Source organism: Primulina tabacum, chromosome 3 (genome assembly GCF_025594145.1).
Source record: "Primulina tabacum isolate GXHZ01 chromosome 3, ASM2559414v2, whole genome shotgun sequence".
NCBI lineage: Eukaryota > Viridiplantae > Streptophyta > Magnoliopsida > Lamiales > Gesneriaceae > Primulina > Primulina tabacum.
The window spans coordinates 3209642-3235903 of NC_134552.1; the positions used below are offsets into that span (position 1 = coordinate 3209642).

Below are 26262 nucleotides of genomic sequence, written 5' to 3' on the forward strand. Positions count from 1 at the left end.
AGGGAGGGTGGCACGCTATCTTGGTGCCATTGGAGCAATCCACCTTGCAGCGAATCATTTTATTCCTTTCTTTGTATAGGGGTTTAACAATTTAATTAATACACAAAAACTTGAGACTTAACATTTTAAAAAAATTGTGTCCCTTTCATAGTTCAATTTTGTTAGATGAATTTTCGAATTCGATTTCTGAAAAAATAAATATTTTTAAATAAAAAATAATACTATTTTTCAACGTATGTATTTTCGAATCCTAACTCCTCTCAAGAGATTAATTTCAACTTGCTAAACTTTATTTGTCAATGTTTGGTACGTAAGTATTAACATATAAATCTTATGTCGGATTAAATATAGAACATTTCTATCTTTTTTATGTAAATTTCAAAACTCGATGGGTGTCGTGTTGGTTTACGATTCAAACTATTTGAATGACTAAAATTCGTTTTAAGAAAATTGGGATCAGACAATATCTATAATACCTGGATTTAATCAGATACAATTAAAGTCCATGATTTAATTCTGATCTAGTAACAACTAACGTCGGCGGTAGATGGGGATTATTCATCTTGTGAGGAAAAATATCTTTGATGTTGCAAGAATTTAAGATGGACAATAATTCTTGTGTGAGATGGTCTCATGGGTCGTATTTTGTGAGACAGATCTCTTATTTAGGTCATCCATGAAAAAATATTAGTTTTTATGCTAAGAGTATTACTTTTTATTGTGAATATCGGTAGGATTAACTCGTCTCACAGATAAATATTCGTGAGACCGTCTCACAAGAGACCTATTTAATTCTACTAGCGCCCTACCAATTTGGTAGACCTACCCAAAAATGGATTATTTTTTTTCTTGGAAATGAGGTTAAGTCGTAATTGGTGAGTTTTGTACGTAATATAATACCAAATTAGTTAAGATTTTTATTTAACCAACCACATTAATTCACGAATCTTGGGTTCATCGACACTCCGCTGGATTAAGTTGTACACAACAAGTTGTGCATGTGCCTCAATTATTTTGTTCGAGGTCCCATTTTAATGAGTATACCTCAACCCACTCTATCCCCATATTGTAATTATTATTTTATCCTACCACAACTTTTTTTTCCTTTTGGTAGAAAGAAGTTTAAACACGTTTATAATTAACTTTTTATAGAAACTTTGGTTAACAAATTTCGTAAAATGAGAACAGATACATATACAAATATAAAGTATTTGTTACAGAGGCTCATTGTGTAGATTGTGCGGACTCGAGGCTCGGGACGTGATATAGATAGGGATGACAATGGGACGAGGTGGGGTTCGTCACCCAATCCCCATCTCCATCTCCGAATTACATCTCTACCCTGATACTCGTATGATCCACGTTTTTCCCCCAAACCGAAATCGCGGGGATCAAATCCCCAGAGCATGATATGAAAGATTTAAGATAAGTTTTAAATGTGTGAAGATTAGTTTTGTGTGGTTAAAAATAGGGCTATTGATTGTTCAATTCACATTCAAAATATATACCAAATTATCATCCAAAATTAATCACTACATTAAATACTTATATCTATCAAATTTTTTTATCATCCATGCCACTCATTCATATATTTCGATATCCAATGCTACATTCCAAGTAGTACCTTAAGTCATAGGTTGATTCATGAGATGAGATAATAAAATATCGGAGGCGATAACACATTGAAATCTACTTATGAATAGATTATTTATAACTTAAATTATTATACAACTCGAGTCAAAGTTAAGTAAAACAAAGATGTACGGTCTTATCTTTCTTATCGAACATTGCCTAGAGTGTTGTTCACGTGTCGATAATTTAATTTTTTGCCATCATAAATTTGATGAAAGCCACTTTTGTAGTTCAAGTTCTTTGGCTAGACTACTTACCAGCAGTTGTTATGGTTGCTGTGCGTGTCTAGATTTTTGGATAAAAGCAACGATATATGTCCAGTAATAGTGATGAACAAAAAGACTTAGGAATTGTTTGGTGATATGATCTCCATTTAAGAGACATTAACATATGCTCTTGAACTATTTGGTTTAGCGTTAATTTTGGATTTACTTTTAGATTTTGATTCACAAAATTTTCAAATTTTGATTTTGCTAGATACAGTTAGTGGACCAAAAATTTGTTTTTCGTAATTATTGTGTTCCACGTTTATTTTTTGTACTTAATTAAAGATATTTTTCTTGACAGACTAAAAATTTAATCAAGAAGAACACTTAGTTCTTGATTTACTGTAGTCGATTAATTTCTCGACAAAAACTTGTGTGAGACGGTCTCACGGATCGTATTTTATGATACGAATCTCTTATTTGGATCATCCATTGAAAAATATTATTTTTTTATGCTAAGAGTATTATTTTTTATTGTAAATATCGATAGGATTGACATGTCTCACAGATAAAGGTTCATGAGATCATCTCACAATAGACCTACTCTAATTTACCTTCCACTCCACTTGCAGCATAGATTTTGAAAGGGATGGAACATATTTTAATCGTGTATTATTTGTTTGTCTTGTGAAGATATGGTTGATTTGAAAATGTCGATACGAGATTGATTGGTCCAACCTAAATAAATAGGCTTTTTTCTACAAATCGACAGCTTTCCCATATTTCAAACAAGTCTTACTCGTACGTATCCTTTCACGTTTTGAAGTTGCCATCTTGTTAAATGGACAAATAATTTATAGATTCAATTTCAATTTTTTATTTAAAAAATAAAAAATACACTTTGATATATATATATATAGAAGTTGAGTTTTTGCCTAAAATAGTAAGTTCTCGTCAAAATTACATTTCTAAAAAAAGAAAGATATATAATAAATCTCGAAATAGATGCACTGCAATAAATGATAACTTCAATTATTGTTTGCATTGATTTTATCAATTATTTTAGTAATTCAAATTTGAATTTAGCTTATATTCATATCAAGCAAAAATTTGTGTGAGACGATCTCACGGATCGTATTTTGTGAGACAAATCTCTTATTTGAGTCATCCATGAAAAAATATTAATATCTTAGGATTAAAAGCTCTTTATTTATAGGTGTAGAGTCCTCGATGATATGGACTATTGTGTTATATAACATTTATATTTGTGCATATTTATGCAATATTTTGTCACATATCTAAAATATAATTGATTATATGATAGAATTTTTACCCTATCATCGCACTTGTAGTCTGAAACTGGAATTCGATATTTGGTGCATCAAACTTAAAAATGTAATTTATGTATATCTAACTACTAGCATTCACTTTACTCAATTATATAGAGGCTACATCTTAATAAAATTAAAAATTAGTGAATGAGCCCCCCACGGGCATTACAAAACCGCGAGACATTTGGAGAATTTCACAAATTCAAACCTCGACGAGATATGACAACGAAACAAGAGTCAGCCTCATTGCATCACATTCACGATTTACTCATGGAACGAATTAGTGGGAAAATTGTCATCCCCCAAGTCTATATTAGGACGAAACCCGAATATTTGGGTCACCAAAAAAAAAGAGGCAAAAATTACGTGAGACGGTCTCATGGATCGTATTTTGTGAGACGGATCTCTTATATGGGTCATCCATGAAAAAATATTATTTTTTATTGTGAATATCGGTAGGATTGATCCGTCTCACAGATAAAGATTCGTGAGATCGTCCCATAAGAGACCTAATAAAAAAAAGTGAACGTCTGTTATATTTGACTGCATTACTTCCTTGTCCTTTTCATTAAGAATGGAAATAATTACAGATGTTATGGTATGTATATATATTTTTTGAACGTAGGTCTCTTGTTAGACGGTTTCATGGATTTTTATGTGTGAGACGGGTCAACACTGCTCAAATTTACGATAATAAATAATATTTTATTCATAAAAAATGATATTTTTTATGGATGACTCAAATAGGAGATATTTTTTTATAAAATTGACTGATGAGGGAAATAATACAAAAGTTTTGTGATTTTTTAAATACATTGTATGACTGTGTTGGGTTAAATAAGGGCCCATGTCTTACTAGTTTCGAAGCCCAACTTAGAATATAAAAACGATTATTGGATTAGATAGGTAATCAATTGTATACGTGATTTGCTGGCCTAGGGCCACGAATGATCCCTTACATCCATGACTGATAGTAAATCCATACTATATTTTATATTCCTGCTATCGTACGGCACGGGACTAGTTCGTGAGATGTATGGATGTCGATGGATCCGGATTTTACCCAGATCCAGAATGGATCTACACGTATGGGACAGGTGTGGGTATATTAAATGGGTCATGGGATGGGTCTCAGGTCCAATTTTTCAGACTCGTCCGAGTATGAGGTGGGTTATGGGTCCTATTATACCCGTCACATACCAACCCTATATATGTGAATATAAATACTCTAGGATTTTAGTTTTATTAATTTTTCATTTTTTCAGTAGTCCTCGTGAACCAAAACGGTCTTAGTGTATTCATATGTCAAATGTTGCATTTGAATATGCTTTTAGCAATAGTGGAAGAATAGTTGGTCTTCATCTTAATATGCTTAATCCAACGACTTTGGAGGCATTAATGTGCTCGCGAAGATGATTGTGGGGTGAGGTGAAAGGTAAAATAAATCACTGTTTTATTTTGTGATTTGTACTTTTATTTTAATTTTGTTACTGTGCTTTCTCTCTTTAAATTACATTTTTTTTACAGTTTTAAATTACATTTTTTCATTGTACTTTTTTCTTTAATTTTGTAGTTAATTTTCAAAGAGTTTACCAACTTGTCCCACCATTCTTGATGAAGAGGAAGATGATCATGAAGAATATGTCTGAAATATTACATACTCGCCGATTTTATATTGATCTATTTAAGTTATGTTATGACTTATTTTTGGGAATGTCAACATTTTTTTTGAGAGCTAGTAACTCCTTTTTTTATGTGATTCTTTATGTCGTGAAAACACTTTGTTTGTTATTATCAAGTGTGGTCGAAGACCTGAATTAATTTTCTATTGTGTTGTATTTAGAGGCTTGTTTGTTTCATAATTCAGTCATGTGAGAAGAAATATTACTGTTTTTATATTAAAAAATCGGGTCTCACGGGTCTATCCGGCCCCGTTTTGTATTCGAGGTGGGGCGGGTCCGAAAATATCTAACCAGAGTGGGACGAGTAATGGGTCAAAATTTTCTTCATAGGACGAGTCCTGAGTTTAACCATAACCGTCCTATTAACATCTATAGTGAGATGAGATAATGATTTATGCATAACATAAAGATAATGAATGAAAATATATAGATAATAAAATAAGTTATAACTCCAATAATAGGTCTCATGTTATATTCGTCTTATAAAGTCGACTTATGAAACAAAATATAATATAAATTTTAACTTTGATTATTATAAAACTTGAAGTAAATGTTTGAGTTAAAAAATAATATGAAAATAATTTTCAATTAAAAAATTATAATAACTAGCGTTTTATCCGTCATATCAGATGCCGTCTAACTATATTATTATTTTGTTAAGCAAAAGACTAAGTATAATGGAACTTCTTGTATTATTTTTCTAAATTATCGTTGTCATTAATCAATTGCTAAAATATCAAATATTAAGTGTTAAAATCACATAAATAATGAGTGTAACTTGACTACAAAAATAAAAGCAAATTCATTCACATGCAATATTTATTGCTCGAGTTTTTCAACCTCAACCAAAACTTTCGACTAATATAGGCGAAAAATTAAACGGGTTAATTGGAAAAAAAAAAAAATGGGCCCATAAAATTATAGTTCGGTTAAAATAATTGAAATGCCAAAAATATATAAAAATTAGCATCGATAACACTAATGATATCACTAATCTAAAAAGGATCTTATAATAAAAAATGGTTTGGTTTGAACTTTCTTAAATCAAAATTTTGAAAGAAACCATTTTTTTCGATCTGTTCGATTTTAAAATTAATCCAAACTATAATCGACTAAGATCAAATTGAACAATTTGGTTTGATTTGGTTCATGTTCACCCTTGCTTATCACAATAGTAATATATTACATGTGAAAGTTGTATTGTGTTTATACACACGTACATGTAAAATTTGAAGAGTAGGTATTTTGTAGGACGATTTTACAGTTCTATCTATATCTGTAACAAAAAATGATATTTTCAACATAAAAAATAATATTTTCATAATTTAGATCGAATAAAATAAAAAAAAATATCTTAAACTCACCTTTTTTTCAAATTTGACTAGACAAAAACTTGTGTGAGACGGTCTCACGGGTCGTATTTTGTAAGACGGATCTCTTATTTTTTATTATGAATATCGATAAAATTAATTCATTTCACAAACAAAAATTCGCGAGAACATTTCACAAACCTACTCATCTGAAGAGATCCATTTTCTTCCCAAATTTAACATGCTAGCGAGCCCTACTGAAAGCTAAAGGATAATAATTTATATTGAATAAGAATTGATTGAAGATGAAAGGTGACAAGTCCCCATTGGTCCACCGAGGCGTAAAGAAGACAAGGATTAACCTTACACATGTCATTTCCTCACTCGTAGCCTTACTTTCTGTACACAGCACTAAATTGATGCCTTTGACCCATATTTCCCAATAAAATCTTCTCTTTCATATCCTCCATTTTTTTTTTTTACATTTTATATTTTTATTTTGTTGTGACCAATTCAATACATGGATGAGTGATCATATGAAATTAAATAATCAAACTAAGTTTTTTACGAGACGATTTTACAAAATTTTATTTGCGAGACGAACCAATCATATACGTATTTATAATAAAAATAATAATATTTTTGATATAAAAAATATATTTCTTATAAGTGACTCAAACAAAATTCGTCTTGTCTAATCCCGTCTTGGGTCTACGCTAATCCCAATTCTGCCCATGGCATCAATAAATTATTAGCAAGTTATATTCATCCGGTACACTTGTTGGAATATAGTGTGATGTTTATCTATTTGTTTTATTCGATCTAACGATTTACGATGAAGATAATTTAATCGGTATATATGAATTAAATATAGATAAAGAGAGTAAATAATTTAAATCCAATCCAATCTTTATCTTATATGATCAAAAGATTTGGCGATTATATATGTAGAAACTTGTAAAGTCTCCCTCTGACTTTAGGGCCATTTTAAAACTTGTTTCAGGTTATTTTAACTCATTCAAACATAAAAAAGCAACACAACATTACGAACATATCCGGATGAGGAAACTTTTTCTTCTAAAAATTTAAAAATGATGAGATTATAGTTCTTTAGCATAAATATAAATATACACAAAAACTTATATAGACCTTCTCATGGTTAATTTTGATAGACGAGTCTTATATTTGACTTAACTTATGAAAAGATATAACTTTTTATACTAAAAACATTACTTTTAACTCTAAATATGGATCAGATCAAAAATATGTCAGAGGCGGAGCCATCCTAGGCCCCACCTATTTTTTTAAATAAAAAAGTTAGTATTTTTAAATTTTAAATTTTTTCAGCCCATATTAAAAATATAACAAATTTTTTATCAATATTTTTTAGTCTCATATTTAAAAATTTAAAATAAAACAACTCCCACAAATCATAATTCATTACTGTGTATTGGTTGATTTATTGTCGTATGTTCTAAAATTAATAACTTTAAAATAAAAATTCGACGACTCTAAAATTATGTTGAATATTTAGTTGTTATTATTCGAGTTGCAATAATATTATTTTATGAGGTATATGATAAATTTTTTGGAATTTGAATTTTTATCCTAAAAATTTATTGTTGCGAATTTTTGGAATAATAATCAATTGGTTGAAATGTTTGATGATTATTGATGTATAATTATTATTAGGCTTGTTTTGTGATTTTTCTATTTATTAATCGAAATTTGAATAAGTATGAAATTTAAAAAATAATTCTTTGTTGTAAAATTTTGGGAATATTGAATTTTTCTAGTTAACTGAGAACTTAACTATAAAATAAAGAAAATAAAAATTATCAAGTTATTTTTAAACTAAAAGAGCATATATCAACAAATAACGGGCAAATATAAATTACAATCTATGAGTGAACAAATTATCGGTTTCTTAATTTGAAAATTCATTCGGTATTGATGTGCAATAATTGTCTCTACTAAGTAGAGCGATCGGACTATAACACTTGGGTTGCTATGCAATTTAAAATATTTGAGTTGTACCATTACCACCAGCTATAGCTTTTGGTAAAGCGGCAAGTGTTTGGTCCTACATTCGGTTTATTCGGAATTTTGGTTTAAATTTTTTAAAATACATGTTACTTTTGTTCGATTTTAGTTTTTAATATAAAATTTCGGTTAACCTAACCAACTAAACTTTTATAAATAAATTAATATTATTAAATTTTCTAATAAATTTTATAAGTATATAAATATTAAAATTTCTAATAAAATTTATTAGACAATAGTACTATATTTAAAAATATTTTTTAATAAATAAAAATTAAATTTATTTAATCTAATTTTTATATTACACTTTATTATTTAAAACATGATTATTTAAAAAAATCTAAAATTTTAGTTAATTGTGTTACTGACCGAAATAATCGATTTTTTCGATTTGATTTGTTAGATTTTGACAGTAAAGTTCTGTTGGTTTGATATGTCGAAATAAAGTTTTAATTAAATTTTAGAAAATTCGGTCCGATTTTAACTGAACATATTACTGTATAACACAAGATAAAGTCAGTCTCAAATACTTATGAATCCTGGCTTTGGCCCTGGGCAAAAACTTGTGTGAGACGGTCTCACAGATTGTATTTTGTTAGACGGATCTCTTATTTGGATCATCCATGAAAAAATATTACTTTTTATGCTAAATTATTACTTTTTATTGTGAATATCGATAAGGTTGACCCGTTTCACAAATAAAGATTGTGAGACCGTCTCACAAAAGACCTACTCTTGGCCCTGAATTATGTGATATTGTTAAACCTACTAATATGTGTGTGTGTGACTATGTCTCTTGTTATACTGTCTCACATATCATTTTTTCGTGATTCAATCAACTCTACTCGTATTTAATATAAAAAGTAATACTTTTTGTATAAAAATATAAAAAAACTCTTGTGAGACGGTATGTGAATTTTGTGAGGGAGATATTATATTTGGATCACTCATTAAAAATATTAAAATGCTAAAAATATTATTTTTTATTAGTTAATGCATCGTAAGATAAAAATACTTGAAATTGTCTCGTAAAAAATATACTAATATTTGAGGACAAAAATTTGTATGATAAGGTTTCATGAGTCGTATTTTGTGAGACGAATCTCTTATTTGGGTCATCACTGGAAAAATATTATTTTTTATGCTAAGAATATTATTTTTATTGTGAATATCGGTAGAGTTGATATTTCTCATAGATAAAGATTAATAGTCGTCTCACAAAAAACCTACTAATATTTGAGAGGTCAAAGTCTAAATGTCACGTTAGTGATATCTGTCTTATCCAAATATGGTCAGAAAGTTTTAACCTTCGAGTGCGCATTTAATTTAATTAACTTGCGGGATTCTTCTCTCTATTTGTGCCACATGTAAGTTTTTTCTCCTCCTCCTTTTATTTTAAAAAAAATATTATTAATAATAAATTTAAACAGTAAATTAATTAAAACTTATATTTGAATTTTTTTCTTTATGGAAAATAATAAATGAAATAATACGATATTTCTCTTTTTTTATTTATCATTAATTTTTTAGATGAAATATTTTGTCTAGCCTTCACGTTTTACCAGTCTACCACCATGTTTTTTTACCATATTTATTCCACACTCAGACTTTTTTTTACAGACTGTTTGGTTCATGATTTGAGATATACAGTATGGAGATAAGTAATATTTTGTAATAATAAAATAAATAAAAAATGATAGTTAATATAGTGTTTGATTTAATTGATTTGATTGATTAAATTTGAGATAAATGATATTACCATTTTGTCATTGTTGAAAATATTAATAGAATATTAATAATATTATTTATTAAGGATAATATCGTAATTTTATATTATTGATTTGATTGATGTGAGATATATTATTACAAATTTAATTGATGTGAAATAAATAATTAATAATTTGATTGATCGAGATAAATAATACTTGTACAAAACAAGTGATATGATAGGACTATTTGTATCAGTATACTTGAACCAAACAGTGCCTTGTATTATTATTATTATTGTTGTTGTTGTTATTATTGTGTCAGTATTTATTTTTACCACATTATATATATATATATATACACACACACTGAATTTAGCAAATTTATTTAGTTATCTATTACTATATATAATACAAGAGCACCATATACTAAGTATATGGAGTCATTATGTAATTTTATATTTGCCTAAAACACATTTATCAAACTAGATACATGCTTTTACTATATTATAATAATAGTTTATTTATATTTATTTTATCTCTTACCATTTAAATTTTAAAAATTATAACTTTTATTTTTTTAAAAAAAATTATCTTTAAATTTTTTTACGAAACATATATATCATAAATCATACGTGCCGCAATCTACTAGTACCTAATAATACTCTTAACTACTACATTTTTTTCTTTACTAAAATCTAATTCACATAAAAATAACTTAATCAGACAAATGTGTTGTTTGTGATTTATTTAAACAGTCAAAATTCAAAGATATACTTGGTTTTTTTTATAATTTAATTACTTTTAGTTTTATGTGTCCAACTATACCAAAATATACAAACCACAATCAGATAAAAAATTTGTGTGAGAAGGTCTCACGAGTGGTATTTTGTAATACATATATTTTATTTGGGTCATCCATGAAAAATTATTATTTTTTATGCTAAGATTATTAATTTTTATTGTGAATATCGGTAGGATTGACCCGTCTCACAAATAAAGATTAATGAGACCGTATCACAAGAGACCTACTCCCACAAGAAAACAAAAAATAATAATTTCAATTTTTTTGGGCCAATGGGATGTCAGATATTTTTACATATAATTATAAAAATATTTGGTATTCAATAAATTCTTTATTATTTTTTAATACTGATTTAGAAAAAGTATACACCTCGAGAATAGAGTAGGTCTCTTGTGAGACGGTCTCACGAATCTTTATCTGTGAGACGGGTCAACCATACCGATATTCACAATAAAAAGTAATACTCTTAACATAAAAATTAATATTTTTCATGGATAACCCAAGTAAAAGATCAGTCTCACAAAATACGACTCGTGAAACCGTCTCACACAAGTTTTTGCCTCGAGAATATACAAGGAAAATGATAACTTTATTTTCCAACAATTTGCAAATTGCTTGTATAAAGTAAAAGGTGTTTTATTATTTGTAAACTTTATTGGATCCAACGATTTTTGGACCGATTTGAATACATACACAAAAAGGTTGAGATTATTTAAATATTTTAGTTAAAAGAGGAAAAATATATAAGGCAAAAATCTGAAGATCGGATTTTCCCTAGCTCTTTCGTTTTTTTTAAATGTTCTTTTTATCTGCTAAACTGATCCAAACTCTCTTTTTTGAGAAAAATGTTTTTATCCCAAAATTTTTGTATCCAAACATACGAATGAGATGATAAAGATAATACATTAGTTGATTACATATTTTATTTTATAATTGTTTGCTTTAAGTTGTACAAATTATTATAATTATAAATCATTATATTATTCATATTTTTATCAATTTTTTTACGAGCTTGATGTCGATAAATCGGCAACCCCTTACGGGAAGGGCAAAACAGAACGATTGGTCCTTTTGGAAAAAAATGGGAGTCGATGGTATCAAAAACCTTCTTTTTCACATCTTCCATCATCTCAATCCATGAGTCAAACATTGTCCGAGTTAATAATATATATACATATACATACATATTAAAGTTGTCTGATTTATTAAAATTTAAATAGATATATATATATATATAATAAATAATAATATGAAAATATAGTTTGGGAAGCAATCTAAAATAAACTTTTTTGCGATTTTCATTTTCAAGAATTATGAAAATCATATTGGAAGAGAAGTCCACAAATTGCCAAAAGGTTTGGAATTTTTATTGTTTTTATCTTATCCAATTTGTGGTGTCACTTTACCTGTTTTAACTTTTAACATTAAAAATATTGGAATAAATTAATATTATAAAACCAAGTACAAGAAAGTTTTAAAATATCATATATTTTGATTTAAATAAGATAGATTTACGAGTTTGCTCAATTATTGTCCAAGAGAGAATATTCATCTGAGCCCAACTCAATATTGAACTAAAAATCACACTAAATCATATGAAATCGGGGTGGCGTGCATTTTTTAAAATGACTTGCCATTTTTTTAAATAATTTTCTCAAGAAACCCACGCTAAAATCCAAAACAGGGGGAGAAATAATTGCTGAGCGAGAATGCGGGGGGACCCGTTGCCCCCTTATCTTGCTTGGAATTTCTTGTTTTCTTTCTTTTTGTCATATTCTCCTTCCTCTCCAATAATGAAATTTGCGTGCACTTGTACACTTTCTCTCATCTTTAAAATGGCTCTAAAATCAGCCATTTTCAACTCCTTTTTCTGTTGACATTTATTTCTTGTTTTGATAAGTTTTAAGAGATTTTTTGGAGTCATAAAAAATCAGAGACTCCAACTGGAGACCTTTTCTTGAATGTGTTGTCTGCTTTTGCTGAATCTTTTGCATCGCCCACTCCGAGTAGTTTGGTTATAGCTTGTTTCGTTTTCTTCTTCGTGATGGGTTTTGTTTTGCGAGGATTTGACTGAGATTTTGGTGAAGAAAACCAGGAAACGCTGACAAGATTCAATAGATGAAAGATTGGTTTTTTTTTTTTTTTTTGGTTTATATTTCAATTTGCTGGAAAATGGAATCTAACGAGATTTAACAAAGTTTATTAATAATTTTGCTGATTTTTAATGAAAAAGAATTGCCACTTTTTCTTGCTTTTTTGTGTTATGATTGTTTCTGGTTTTGAGAGTGAACCCAGCTTTTGATTATTCTTTTGAGGCGTAAAAGTGGGAGTCTTTTTCATGGAGTAACTTATCCACTGATTCCAGGTTAGCTGATCTTTATGATATAATAAGTTTGATGAATTTTATCAGTTTTGATCTTTCTATTTTTGTGTTCTCTAAATCTTTTTTAGATTTTTTTTAATCAGTTGAGAATTTTATCTGATTACTGATGCTGAGGAACATATCAAGAACAGTGACCACCAAACAAGCTATAATGGCTGACCAAAACCCAATCCATTCTTCTGCTAAAGATCCCACAAAACCGGTATCATCTTTCTTGAATTCTCCGAGATTTTTCAGTGGGTTTTTGTCAAGAACAATTTCTGATCCCGAAACAGCTTTAGCCAGCCCAACTTCAATTCTAGACACAAGAATTTCTCCAAGTTTTGTGACCCCATTTGGTTATGATAATATCTTGTCCAAATCCCCAACCCCATACTCCGAAACTACCAACAAATCTTCATCCAACAAACAAAATCCAGAAGCCATTGGACTTGCTTTAGTTCATTCAATCAATGAGGAAAGAACCGATGAGAAGTTCTCAAGAACGGTTAATGTTTTTTATGGAGCAAAACTCAAGATTCAACTCCCCACCATCAATTCCCAGCTGGAATCGCCTAATTCTCCATCAGATTTCGGAATAAAAACTCGGGATTCTCAGCTGTTGAGCCCATTTTCAGGCACCCCAGTGAAGGATTACTTCACCAGACAACTCTCTTTGAAAGAAATGGAGCTTTCCGAAGATTACACTTGTGTGATCACACATGGACCGAATCCGAAAACTACTCATATATTTGATGATTGCATCGTGGAGAATTGCTGTGAAAATGATGCAAAATTGGGTGAAGATTTCGACATAATCAAGACTGGTAGTTTTGTTGAAACCGATGCCTCGGATTCTCCACCGATGAGTTTCTTGAGTTCTTGTCACACTTGCAAACAAAATCTTGAACTGGGCAAAGATATTTACATCTACAGGTTAGCCCAAGAATATTCCTGTTTAAACAATTCATATATAGTAGTTTGTATAATTGGTAGTTGATCGATGATTGGTTTCGCTGCCTTAATATTAAATTATTATTGTTTAAAATGTCGATCGGTCCAACAAGGATTCAAAGACTAAAACTTGTCGGTTTTTGTCGATCGAAGGACGATCAATTTGCTCGTGCTACTCGAATTCCACTATAGTCAAGCTTAACCAAGTGTTGATATTGTTTTGCAGGGGAGAGACGGCTTTTTGTAGCCATGAATGCCGTTATCAAGAAATGCTTTTTGAAAAAACGAAGAATGAAGAGATGGATGATGCTTTTTAGGACGCCTTTATTTTTTGGGAAAAAAATAAAAGAAATATTATTACTGCTACGAGCATTGGATTTTCTATGCTTCTCTTTGTTTCTTCAAGAGGAATTTGGCATCTTCGAAAGGGATTTCAATTGATTTTCCATGATCTGTTGGAAGATGACTCAACTTGTCTATCCTCTTTTCTTGTTTTTCTTTTTTTTTTTTGGGAAAAATAATATATATTTCTTGATTTTTTTTTTGGTGGGCTTCTTCTTGTAAGTTTTGAATCTCTCTCCCCTGCATAAATAATGTACAAGAATGATTGATGGGATCCAATGACAGTTAATATTACTTTGGTCTTTATCCCCTTATTTTTAGCATTTAAATGACAATACCCTATGGTTTGAAACGCATTATGTGTTTTACAACAGTTCGTTATATCTTAATACAATTGAAAATGGGATCATCAACACATGCATGGTCTCTCACGGATCAATTTTGTGATATTGATGTCCAGATCAATCTGGTTCATGAAAAATTATTAATCTTTATATAAAAATGTCTTTTGTAAGTAGTATAAATACATGAGATATTTTACACATTCTAAAAAAATTGCGAGAATGATTGATTTTTTTATTTTTTTTACCACGTTAATATTGAGGTCTTGGCTCCATTTTGGGATGCATCTTGACCGTCCACAGTGATCTACCAAGCATGTGATGTGCGTGGTGTTGCTTCCCCAATCAAGTTCTTATCCACTTTAGAGTGATTTCAAAGGCTATCTTAATTATTATTATCGTTATTATATATTATTGATACCTTGTGAATAATTTGCTTGGATGGTCATCGGACATGCCGATATATTTTGCTGTATAAGCGTATTTTTCCATTGCCAGTTTAAGAAAAGAATCACCCGAGAATTCAGAATATCCGACCGGATTAATATGTCCGAACCGCTAGTCGAGCATCCGATTACCTTCTTAGCTGATCATCTGAGATTGACTACTCCAATCCACTCATCCCCGTAGTGCTAACTCTTGAGCATCCCATTGATCAAATTTCAAGCTAGGATTAGTCTAATATTGTTTTGACAGAGAATAGTTACGTAAATCATGGAATTTGATAGAGTATACGTACATATGTTACCATATTAATCGATTATCTACTTTCTTCTTTCTCTCACTCCCCTTACTTAAACATCGGAAGAATCGCGTCGAAATTTTCAGGCTTCATTGGACTTGTGAAAGACAAGATCATTGTCCACTCAGCTAATATAATGCAAAGTGGAGTCGTCTATTTTTCGTCTTATAAATTATTATTCATATTTAGGCATTCTCAAGAAAGAACAATTTTTATTCCACACGAATGTCTTTCTTCTGCACATGATCTCTAATAAAATGATGTCTTATATCAATGTGCTTCGTTCTGAAATGAAGTACTGGATTGTGTGTAATTGTTATAGCACTGATATTGTCACAAAATATAGGTGGGGGGTTTGACAATAAACAACTCTTGTTAGGAGGAATTTTAGGACATAAACACAAGTTGGCTGCCTAAACTCAGCCTAATTAAACTCTTGCTTTGAAGGAAAGAGAAGACATCATTATCATAATTGGAATTTTAGGAGTTCATTATCGGAGAGATGGATGGCCAATACCAGTTTGGGTTTCGATTCGATACACCAGTCGGCCCATAAATAAAACTTTAAAAAATAAAACACTATTCGTATAAATTACAGGCTGGGATACAGATTAATATAATTATGAATTGAAACCCTCAATCGATACATTTGATACATATTGGGTAAACTCTTGATTTTACTCAATAGCCCTGCAAACTGCTCTAATAAGATAAACCGTAATAAACAAACTACGTGCACGATATGTTCGCCTGAGAACATGGCGTAGTATTTTTAGTCTAGGAGGATGAATATTATGTTAAAAATTTCATTGATAAAAAATTGTTTGTTAACATAATACACATATGTTATTTCAATCTTTTAGTCTAAACATATTTATCTCTAATATTTTTTTTATTTTTAAATAATAATATCACCAATAATTATACAAAAAAGTTAAATTTGATTTATATTTATACGAAAAAATTATAATTCGCTTATAATAGATATGTCTTGATCGAAAAAAATTTAGTTAGAAAATTCGAATTCCTGACAAAAGTGGTCAAATCTTCACCGTATGGGACAACTTCTCCGTGGCTTCCAATAATATTTTTATTATTATGTTGTCATTCTTCAGACAACCATTCGACGCAACATGATTAGGAACATTCTTGGAAACTCCCATTTTGAGTGTTTACCATCTTTGTCCTAATTAAATTGACGTTCAACCAACCAGCCTAGCCTCGAGGAGATCATGTAAGTTTTCGAGTTCTTTTCTCGGAAGTTTCCAATTTCACAGCACCCCGGAATTTTTCTTTTTATTTCATTTGAAGAGTTAGTGTTAAGCACATGACAATGTTTACAAATTGAGAAGGTCATGTATCAAAATATATATCGAAGATCTGGTAAAATTTTAAATTGCCCTTTTCGAAAAATACAAACTTTGTCGTCTTAAAGTTTTAAATTTGAGACGAGATCTTAAATTCAAAGCTCATTCCGTGGTCTCTCCCAAAACTTGTAGATGAAGTAATATTTTTGTTCAGAATATCTGAGATTGATGTCTGAAACAAATGTTATTTAATGTTTTTTTTTTAATCACCAGGCAATTTCTTGAAATCTTCTTGAGAAGACCAAATTAACATAGAAAGTAATGGTCATTTTAATAATGCAGGATATATGATATGTGATGAATTTCACTTGAAGCTTAAGAAGAAAAACTACTGCGCATGCATGAACATGACCCAAGATTGATCGAACAATTGGAAATTGAAATTAATTTTGTGTTATATGGAGAAATTATTTAATTTCGTAGTAAGGGAGAAAAACCCAATTTCCACGTAAAAAAATGTAAAATATTTATTTTTAGGTAACTGTTAATTCTCTTAGAAAAATATTATGAAATTAAATAAAATAATATTATAAAAATTCTACACACTCAACAATAATATTATCCGTCATCCGAAATAGTTTATAATGTATTTTGTAGTAGCTCTCTTGTGAGATGGTCTAACGAATCTTTATCTGTGAGACGAGTCAATCATATCGATATTCACAATAAAAAATAATACTCTTATCACAAAAAGTAATACTTTTTCATGAATGACTCAAATAAGATATTCGTCTCATAAAATACGACCCGTGAGATCGTCTCACACAAGTTTTTGTATGTATCTTGATATGTATTAATTAATAATCGCAAATAATAACCTTTTACTAAGCTTTTTTAAAAATCTTATAATAATATAATTAAAGTCGAGTCTCTTGTACAAATTAACTTGTAATTGATTTGGTGAAATCTTATTTAAAATTATAATCGTTTTTTGAAAATAACAATCGGGCTATTTTAATTTTAAGGTCGCATGAGCCGTGAGGCCCTGCATGTATGTATAAATACAGACATCGGCAGCTCTACAAGACATACCAGCATTAACCAGAAATCTACAAGCCGAGATTTAATGAAAATGCTTTGAGTTTTTTTTTTTTGTTGTTCATCTCGATTCATGTTCTTCAACCCCTCAAATTCTCTGTCTATTATGAAATCGAATCTTTGCTACTGATTCTGCTCCCTTTCTCATATTTCAAACTTTTCTTGGAGGAACATCGATATCAGCTAGATTATTGAACTCTGGGTTTCTCTAGGATGGAGGTGCACCCAGCACCTGGAAAGTGGGTTGTTGATCAGGCGAAGGGCTGCCTGCAGAACAAGCTGCGGCGGCTGCCCTTTATCTTTGAGAAGGTTCTGGAGTTACCGTTTCACGCCGATGCCGACGTTTGTGTGGAAGAAACACCGGAATCCATTACATTCACTGTCAACACCAACGATATCTCGGGAGATATCAAGGCCGATACTGTTGAGACCTTTCCCGGAGTTTCCAAGATTGTCATTCGGGGCGAGGGCTTGGTTGAGCCAGCAGGAAGTGAGTTCGAGCTCGATTTGTGGAGGATTCGGTTGCCGGAGAGAACAATGCCGCAGCTCGCGTACGCTGCCTACGGCAAAGGGGAGCTGGTGGTGACTGTGCCGAAAAGGGTGGAGGAGGAGATTACTGGCGGGGGTGATTACGGCCGGGGAACTGGAAGAGTTGCGCTTGTGTAAAGCACTTGAACTATCTACCTTTATTATATAGAATATTATTAGGTTTCACGATGAAATTTTCACGACGTGATTTGGTCCAAAAGGACAAAGCAAATTAATTTCTCTGTGTTGTGCTTGTCCTTTTATAAGATATATATATATATTTAAAAAATAATATATAAATATCAAAACTCTTCTGAAAAGCGATGAATAAGCAAAAATTCATGAGATTAAAAATTAAAATATGATTTTTTAATTAATTAAAAAAAATGAATAAAAGATGATTTTCGTACTTCTCTTTCAGTTTTTCTATAAAAAGATATAAAAAAAAGGAAAAAAAAAGTCCATTATATTCTAATATTAGAACGAATTATATTTTTAAAATTAAAAAGTATTCAGAAAAAAAACCATATTGATAGTTTGTTTTAATTTATAAGATTTGTACCCAAATTGAACCCGACGATGACAGAACGATAATCGGAACTGTTTGTAGAACTACGATTCAACTCTTGCTAGTTTATGAGCAACGTCTTCCTGCTAGATCCAAAAGTCTAAAATTGATTTAGATACACGAGATTCAAAAGTCTAAAATTTATTTAAAAGTTCTCTTTTATTTTTTATTTATTTTTCACAAACTGAAGAATCCTTCCGGTCTCCTCCTCAATTTGTTCTCTTTAATACAGTACAGTTCTGTGTCGGGGATGAATGAATACAGACAATAAGAAAATACATACGAGAAAGATGAAGTTAACACAATTTAATTTAAAGACAAGTATATATATAGTACAACTGTATCACACACACACGCAATCATTTAATTTTAGTTTAAAAATATACATTTGCATGGATTGCAAAGTTTTATTCTCACATATTTATTTATAGTTTCAATGAAAATAAATAATTAAATAAAAATAGCTCTTGCCATTGATATACAACCCAAATTACGACACTGAGTTTTATCATTAGACATACATGTATCAAATTGGTAGTTTTTCTTCATTAGCCAATTGGCTCAGCTTACGTTGTACGTAAATCAAATGCCTTCCGGTCCCTTTTAACCCACCCCGTATCTGTAAAAATTGTATCAAGAAAATGATAGTCTTTCTGCTGATGTATGCGTTATTCGATTAGTCATTATCGCAAAACCAGAAAAGATGTGAAAAACAATTTTGCTTGTTTAACAATAATAGTCCTTAAATTAAACAGAGGATTGATTAAGCAACATGTAAAATATTCATAGAAACGCAGCTCTTAGGAAAACCATAGCGTGCCTCGGCGGCGATTGAAGGCAAAGGCTCAAGCTATCCATCCAACCAATAAAGAAAATTTGAACTTAAGAGACATCTAAACCAAAACAAAATCACAGCAAAAGAAGATAAAGCTTTCATCGCTTCTTGGAGACACCGACAGTCTTTCCTCGGCGCCCAGTAGTCTTAGTGTGCTGTCCGCGCACGCGAAGACCCCAGTAGTGACGGAGCCCGCGATGGTTCCTGCATGCATCATGAAAATTTGAATAAAGAGAAGCACAGCTAGTGGTCGATATGTATTAGAAGCAATTTGAAGTTAAACCTGATCTTCTTCAAGCGTTCAAGATCATCCCTGAGTTTCATGTCCAGTGCATTGGAAGTCACCTGAGAAAACTTTCCATCCTTGTAATCCTTCTTCCTGTTTAAAAACCAGTCTGGGATCTTGAATTGGCGGGGATTAGACACAATAACCATCAAGTTATCGATCTCAGCAGCAGAAAGTTCACCGGCCCTAGTTAGAACATCAATACATTGATTATTTCAAACATGAATATACCGAAAGAACGCCTAATGAAGATTTCAAAACACCATATAAACCTGAAGAGACATTGTCATCGATTTATCACTATTGACATTAATTGCAACAGAGGATACAATTGAGCAATGAAATGGTAGCGATAGTAATATAGACATTTTGAACGAAAAGTGATTCAAACAATTATTCCAATTGCACTGTCAACTTTCAGTTACAACTGCAACTTGAGATAGGAATATATTATATCCAATTTAAATGTCAATAGGCACATTCAATATCAGACTTTCAGCCATTCCAAAGTCCCATCAAGGCTGTAGGATCCAGATCCCTGAATATAAAACATGCTATAGCTCAACCTTCATCTTCTTTGGGAACCAAAACATGCCTTCTCACAAAAAATACATAAGGAATTAGAAGAATTTTTCGATTTGACAGCACAACCCAAGGGTAACATTATCTGACTGGTGAACTGTTGCCTTGAGATTGAGCTCAAACTTTTACAAGTTCGTTCTAAAGCTTGTTGGTTGTCGCAAGCTTTTTCTTGTTATCGTTACTAATTTATAATCGATAAACATATAGCATACCATGTAATTTATACTGATATAAATTCAATGAAACATAAACATAAACTTTCATAAATATTTGTCTCTGAAAGTAAAATTAATCCAATATCATTCTGATGATACAATTTAGACGACTAGAATTTTGAAAATACATTTTAGGGGACTAGAAATATAATAATTTTGAATTCGATCAATTATAAAACAAGCTACACGCACGGATCGGGCTTAACTCTAAACTTCATTTTCATGCTCGACTCCTTTACATTTCCAGCAACTGTTACCTCTAGAGCTCCATCCTTGGGGTCTAACAAAAAGAGAAATCTATAGCATGGAAGAGTGCTTAAAAAAGTTGAAAATATCTCTCATGAACAGTTTGAAATAAATGAATTTATAATAGCATAAATAACAATAGACAACTGCCACGCACAACACAGAAAGCAAATTAACATCCAAGAAACACACACAGAATCAGGATCAAATTCAAGCTAACATGTACTGATCTGACGCAAATCTAAAGAGTGAGAAAAGAGAGGACCTTTTGTTCATGTCAACATCGGCCTTCTTGCAGACAATATTGGCGAAACGGCGACCGATACCCTTGATGGAGGTCAAAGCGAACATGATCTTCTGCTTCCCATCCACATTTGTGTTCTGCACACGCAGAATGTGCTGGAACTCCTCATTCGACACGAGCGACTGTGATTCAAGACATTATCCGCAAGATAAGAGATCAAAAACGAATCTATAAACTTAAGGAATATCGTATGAGCAGAGATTGGAGGCAATACCATAGCTAGGATTTTGTGATTGCTCTCGGTTCGGCTGCTTTTGCTTCCCACTCGCTGGACGCCAATTCTCAAACCCTAGTTCAGTACACCTTGTTAATGAAAGGTTTACTGTTTAAATATGAATGCGAACGGTGATTGGAGGTAGGCCTCCAAATTCCAATGGCATAGGCCCAAACTACAATTGGGCCCATACTTTTGATTTGATGAGGCCTTGAAAAAACTTTTATAATGGGATACTTTTTTAGGAAAAAAAAAACTAATAATGGGATGTATATAATAGATATATATATATATATATATATATGTTAGTTATTCTGCACACGCGATGCGTGTGTACAATCTTTTTTTATCATTATCGATGAACTAAAGTGAAATTTGACAAATTATGAAGGGACTAAATTGATATTTGAATTGTTGAAATAAAAAAAATAAAAATAAAAAAATGTGTTGAAATTGAAAAAAACAAAAAACAAAAGTGTAATATTAGTATCATATAAAGGTAAAATTGAAAGATTGTGTGTTGAAATTGAAAAAAAAAAACAAAAAAAAAAGTGTAATATTAGTATTATATAAAGGTAAAATTGAAAGAAAAAAGTTGGTGTCCACTCTAGATAGTTATTATCATGTCTTCACACTTAATAATATAGTATAGAAGTATAGATAGTATACATATATATATATATATATATATATTATATAAATAAAAGCCACGATAAATACATTCAAATGAAGTCAGATATAATTATGTTGGAAATTAAATAAGAAACTGATGCCTTAGCTAATGTATGAGTTACATGATTCACTGATCGTTTAACAAAAACAAAAGACTGAGATTGAATTTTTAACGTGACGATATTGAAATTTTCAACAATTAAAGCCTACTGAAGAAGAGTCTCGTGATGCAGATAATTAAGGGGAAAAAATATAAATAGATCACTAAAAAACTTCTCAGATTCTCTTGTCAATGTCCATTAATCCTAAGTTCTAGTTATCATTATCTCGTTATTCTAACATGGAATTTGAAAAAATTGTAAATAAATTCAAATTATATATATATATATATATATATATATATATATATATATATAAAATTTATGCACATGAAACGCATGTACTTGAAAATAAAAGTTACCGAATCAATAAGAAAATTTTCCCAAAGGTAAGTAGATCATTTTGGATTCTTTTATTTGCACAAGTTAGTGACCAAAGTATATTATTTATTTATTTTATCATCGTTTTTTTTTTTAAGTTTATTTTTATCATCGTTGTATTCCCTATTCGTGTATTCGTCTTCTCTCTCTATGTTATGCATATGGCATTGATTTCTAATAATAAATAATTTATATCGTTAGAAGATTTTATATGAAAAAACATTTTTCAGGTTGGTCTTATGTGCGGCAACTTAAGATAATAACATGAAAATAAAATTGGAGATCGAGATTTACGTGAAAAACCCCTAAAATTATTAGAGTAAAAACTACGGACAAGATGGAAAGAATTTCACTATAATATTTTATGGTGTACAAACATTCATTGTATTTCCAAAGAGAATACACACTCTATTGATACATGAAAACAAACAACTCACTAATATTAAAGAACTTAACACTCAAATGCCATAAATGAGAGAAAGAACTCGATGAAAGAATACAAATAATCAGGGAAAGGAGAAAATCAAATAAAATAAAAGAAATCATTAAAAAAAGATTTCTCGATGGTTTTGGTGGAAGAAAAATGACTCATATCTATCAAAAGAAAGAAATACTTATAAGAAATGGTGACGGTCATGGTCTACATTTTTTACAAACGGTACAAGCCGCCTCAATGATATAAATCTGTCTCCTGTAAAATAGTTTCAAATGAGACCTAGAATGTGTCTTTAGTTTGGTATATGATTATTTAAAGATCTACTAGAAGACCAATTTGCGTCCTATTCAGTATTCAATATGCTATCATTGCAAAGGTTTTAATCTAATAAATCTTGTCTCATTCTATGCTACATCGAATGTATTGTATCCCTTTGTATTTTTTTATAAAAACATCGATTGATATTCCTGAGACCCCTATTTTAGTTTGAATTAACATCGATTGATGTTCTTGAAAAATAAGACATTGAGTGATGATTCGTTTTTATTTTGTTATATGTTTGGCTCAATAATTATTATAATGTATTGTTATATTATCAAAATATATTGATTTATTATATTATTTCGAGAAAAAAAATAAAATAAAATATGTATACACACACACACACACACGAATAATTAGATAATGCTAACTGGTCGCTCACAATTTATCGATAAAACAAAATAAAAAACAGTGGTCACTCTTAACCGCCCATTCCCCAACCTGAATCCAGTTTCTACTCTTTTCTCGACTGTCAAATCAAGAAGCCCAAGATCTCCATTTCCACTAATGGCCACCACCAATTTGCTAGCCTTCGTCCTCCTAATATCGATATCCCTCAACACCTCCGCAGGCGCACCAGTGAGCCCACCACTCCACCTCACCCTCAGAGCGTACCCGAAATCCCTCCTCGCCACCGTCCTCTCCACTCTCGGCTACGAAGAGCTCGCCGCCGCAACCGCCGACGCCAACTTCTCCTCAGTTACACCAACCACCGTCTTCGCCCCCACGTACTCCTCCCTCATCACCTGCCCCTCTTGCTCCATCCCTCTCATTCTCCAAGAGCACTCTCTCCGGGGCCTCTACTCCCTCCACTTCCTGCGCGAATTAGCATTCGGCACCAAGATCGGGACTTTCGCCCCCAACCGCTGCCTCACCGTCACCTCCTCCGCCACCTCATTGGAGCCATCCTCCGTGGGGAAAATCTTCATCAACGGCGTTGAAATCACAAAGCCGGATCTCTTCAACAACGGCCTTCTCATCATACACGGCCTCCAAGGCTTTATCTCCCACTTATCCCCATTTTCTTGCAGCATTGAAAGGATGACTTCTCTATCCTTCCCCCAGCAGCCGCCGCCCGCCTCGGCGTTCTTCATGATGCGCCAAATGCTGAAAGACTCCATGACGAGACTGCGGGTAAGCGGTTACAGTATAGTCGCTCTGGGAATGCGGGTCACGTACCCGGATCTTTCAGTCCTCGAGTCGCTTACCCTTTTCGCCATCGATGATGTTTCAATCTTCAGCGGTGGTGGAGGCCACTCCTATGTATCGAAGCTGAGGTTTCACGTCGTGCCCAATAGGATTTTGACGGCGGCTGACTTGTTTGCGCTGCCGAAGGGCACGGCGTTGCCTACCATGGAGAGTGGTCAGAATCTGGTGGTAACCAATAGCGGGAGCGGAAGCCCATTGGCGCCGTTGAGGATAAATTACGTGAAGATGAAGCAATTTGATTTGGTCCATAACAGCAGGATTGCAATCCATGGAATGTCGACGCCTTTCCGCCATGTATACTACAAGGAAATGTAATGGGTTCTAGCAGAGTTTTCAAGATTTATGATTCATCGGTGATCAAGAATCGTTTTGGATTATCATGAATTTGCGTTTCTGAATTGTAAATTTGTGTTCAACTGCGGAATAATGTGTTTACTGTGCCACTTTGTTTGAAAGATGGGATTCTAGATGATTAATTGATATAAAGTCAACAGAATTAGGATATTGAATATACACTTTTATTGAATTTGCTTTCATGAATTCTGATGTGTATTAGTCTAGAAAGTTGTTCATTTTTGTAAATATTAGTCGGGCACAGTTAAAAATTGATTAAGGTTATAAAGATTGGTGGACCATTAAATAAGGGGATAGGCTCAATGGAGGCCCGTGTTATTCAAGCCTATGACCACCCCCCATGGGAGTCTATAAATAAGAATTATCTCTCCATTTGGAGGGTGGATTCTCGGTATCTTATTCTATGCTCCAAAAATCTCTATCTTTTGTGAGTACATATCTTGAGGTGTTTACTAACTTGAGTGTTGGAGGATTTTTTGCCGTGTATCTCCCGACACCTCTAACTTCACTTCGTGACATAGGTGGCGACCCCGATATTTATTGGTATGGACGCAAAGTAGCGGATATTCTCTCATAATAGCGTGATCACCCGGACTGATTAATCACCCGAAGTCCATACAGCATCAAATTCAAACCTGGTTTATTTGTTTTCACTACAACAATAAAGGGCTATTGTGACACTTTTTTGTAGACACTTTTAATTAAATGTTGTTACAAATACTTAATAATGACACTTGTAAAAAATTAATAATGTGTAAAATAAAAAAACATATTAGATTAGTTATCATGACATTTTTAATTTATGTCATGTTTTACATGGAGTGAACCAATTATTTTTCTCACATCGTAAAAAATCATTAAAAAACTAAAAATTGTCACTATAAATAAATGTGGCAATACTTGGGTTGGATATATATTGGAGGAGGGAAAATAATTGTTTCCCTCCATATAAAAAATGACATCAATTAAAAATATCAGGATAACTAATCTAATATGTTTTTTTATTCCCACATTTATTTTATCTATTTTTTCCTCCTCCAATATTTATCCAACCCAAATATTCTCACATTTGTTATTGTCACTATAAATAACATATATGACATTTTTAGTTGTCATTATAAATGATTTTAACTGACATATAAATTTGTCATT

The 26262-nt window shown here is 31.4% G+C and overlaps 4 protein-coding genes across 5 annotated transcripts; 3 read left to right on the forward strand and 1 right to left on the reverse strand.

Annotated features, from left to right (window-relative positions):
• Positions 1-12479: 12479 nt before the first annotated feature.
• Positions 12480-14679, forward strand: LOC142539351 (FCS-Like Zinc finger 8-like). Of its 2 annotated transcripts, none has more exons than XM_075644761.1 (3): positions 12480-13080; positions 13167-14013; positions 14258-14679. In XM_075644761.1, exons 2-3 carry the CDS (start codon positions 13205-13207, stop codon positions 14346-14348), a joined length of 900 nt encoding a protein of 299 aa, XP_075500876.1. In that variant the 5' UTR covers positions 12480-13080; positions 13167-13204; the 3' UTR covers positions 14349-14679. The 2 variants fall into 2 exon arrangements, with proteins under 2 accessions (XP_075500876.1, XP_075500875.1); XM_075644760.1 differs by having other exon boundaries at positions 12482-13080; positions 13182-14013.
• A 3395-nt stretch (positions 14680-18074) lies between these two features.
• LOC142538295 (uncharacterized) lies at positions 18075-18527 on the forward strand. The gene has a single exon (XM_075643647.1). It carries the CDS (start codon positions 18075-18077, stop codon positions 18525-18527), a length of 453 nt encoding a protein of 150 aa, XP_075499762.1.
• A 1172-nt stretch (positions 18528-19699) lies between these two features.
• On the reverse strand, positions 19700-21789 carry LOC142539352 (small ribosomal subunit protein uS13z/uS13y/uS13x-like). Its single transcript, XM_075644762.1, has 4 exons — positions 21640-21789; positions 21387-21547; positions 20076-20264; positions 19700-19996 (listed from the first exon to the last, which is right to left on the reverse strand). Exons 1-4 carry the CDS (start codon positions 21640-21642, stop codon positions 19891-19893), a joined length of 459 nt encoding a protein of 152 aa, XP_075500877.1. The 5' UTR covers positions 21643-21789; the 3' UTR covers positions 19700-19890.
• Positions 21790-23989: 2200 nt separating this feature from the next.
• Positions 23990-25211, forward strand: LOC142538824 (putative fasciclin-like arabinogalactan protein 20). The gene has a single exon (XM_075644117.1). It carries the CDS (start codon positions 24055-24057, stop codon positions 25069-25071), a length of 1017 nt encoding a protein of 338 aa, XP_075500232.1. The 5' UTR covers positions 23990-24054; the 3' UTR covers positions 25072-25211.
• The last annotated feature ends 1051 nt before the right edge of the window (positions 25212-26262 follow it).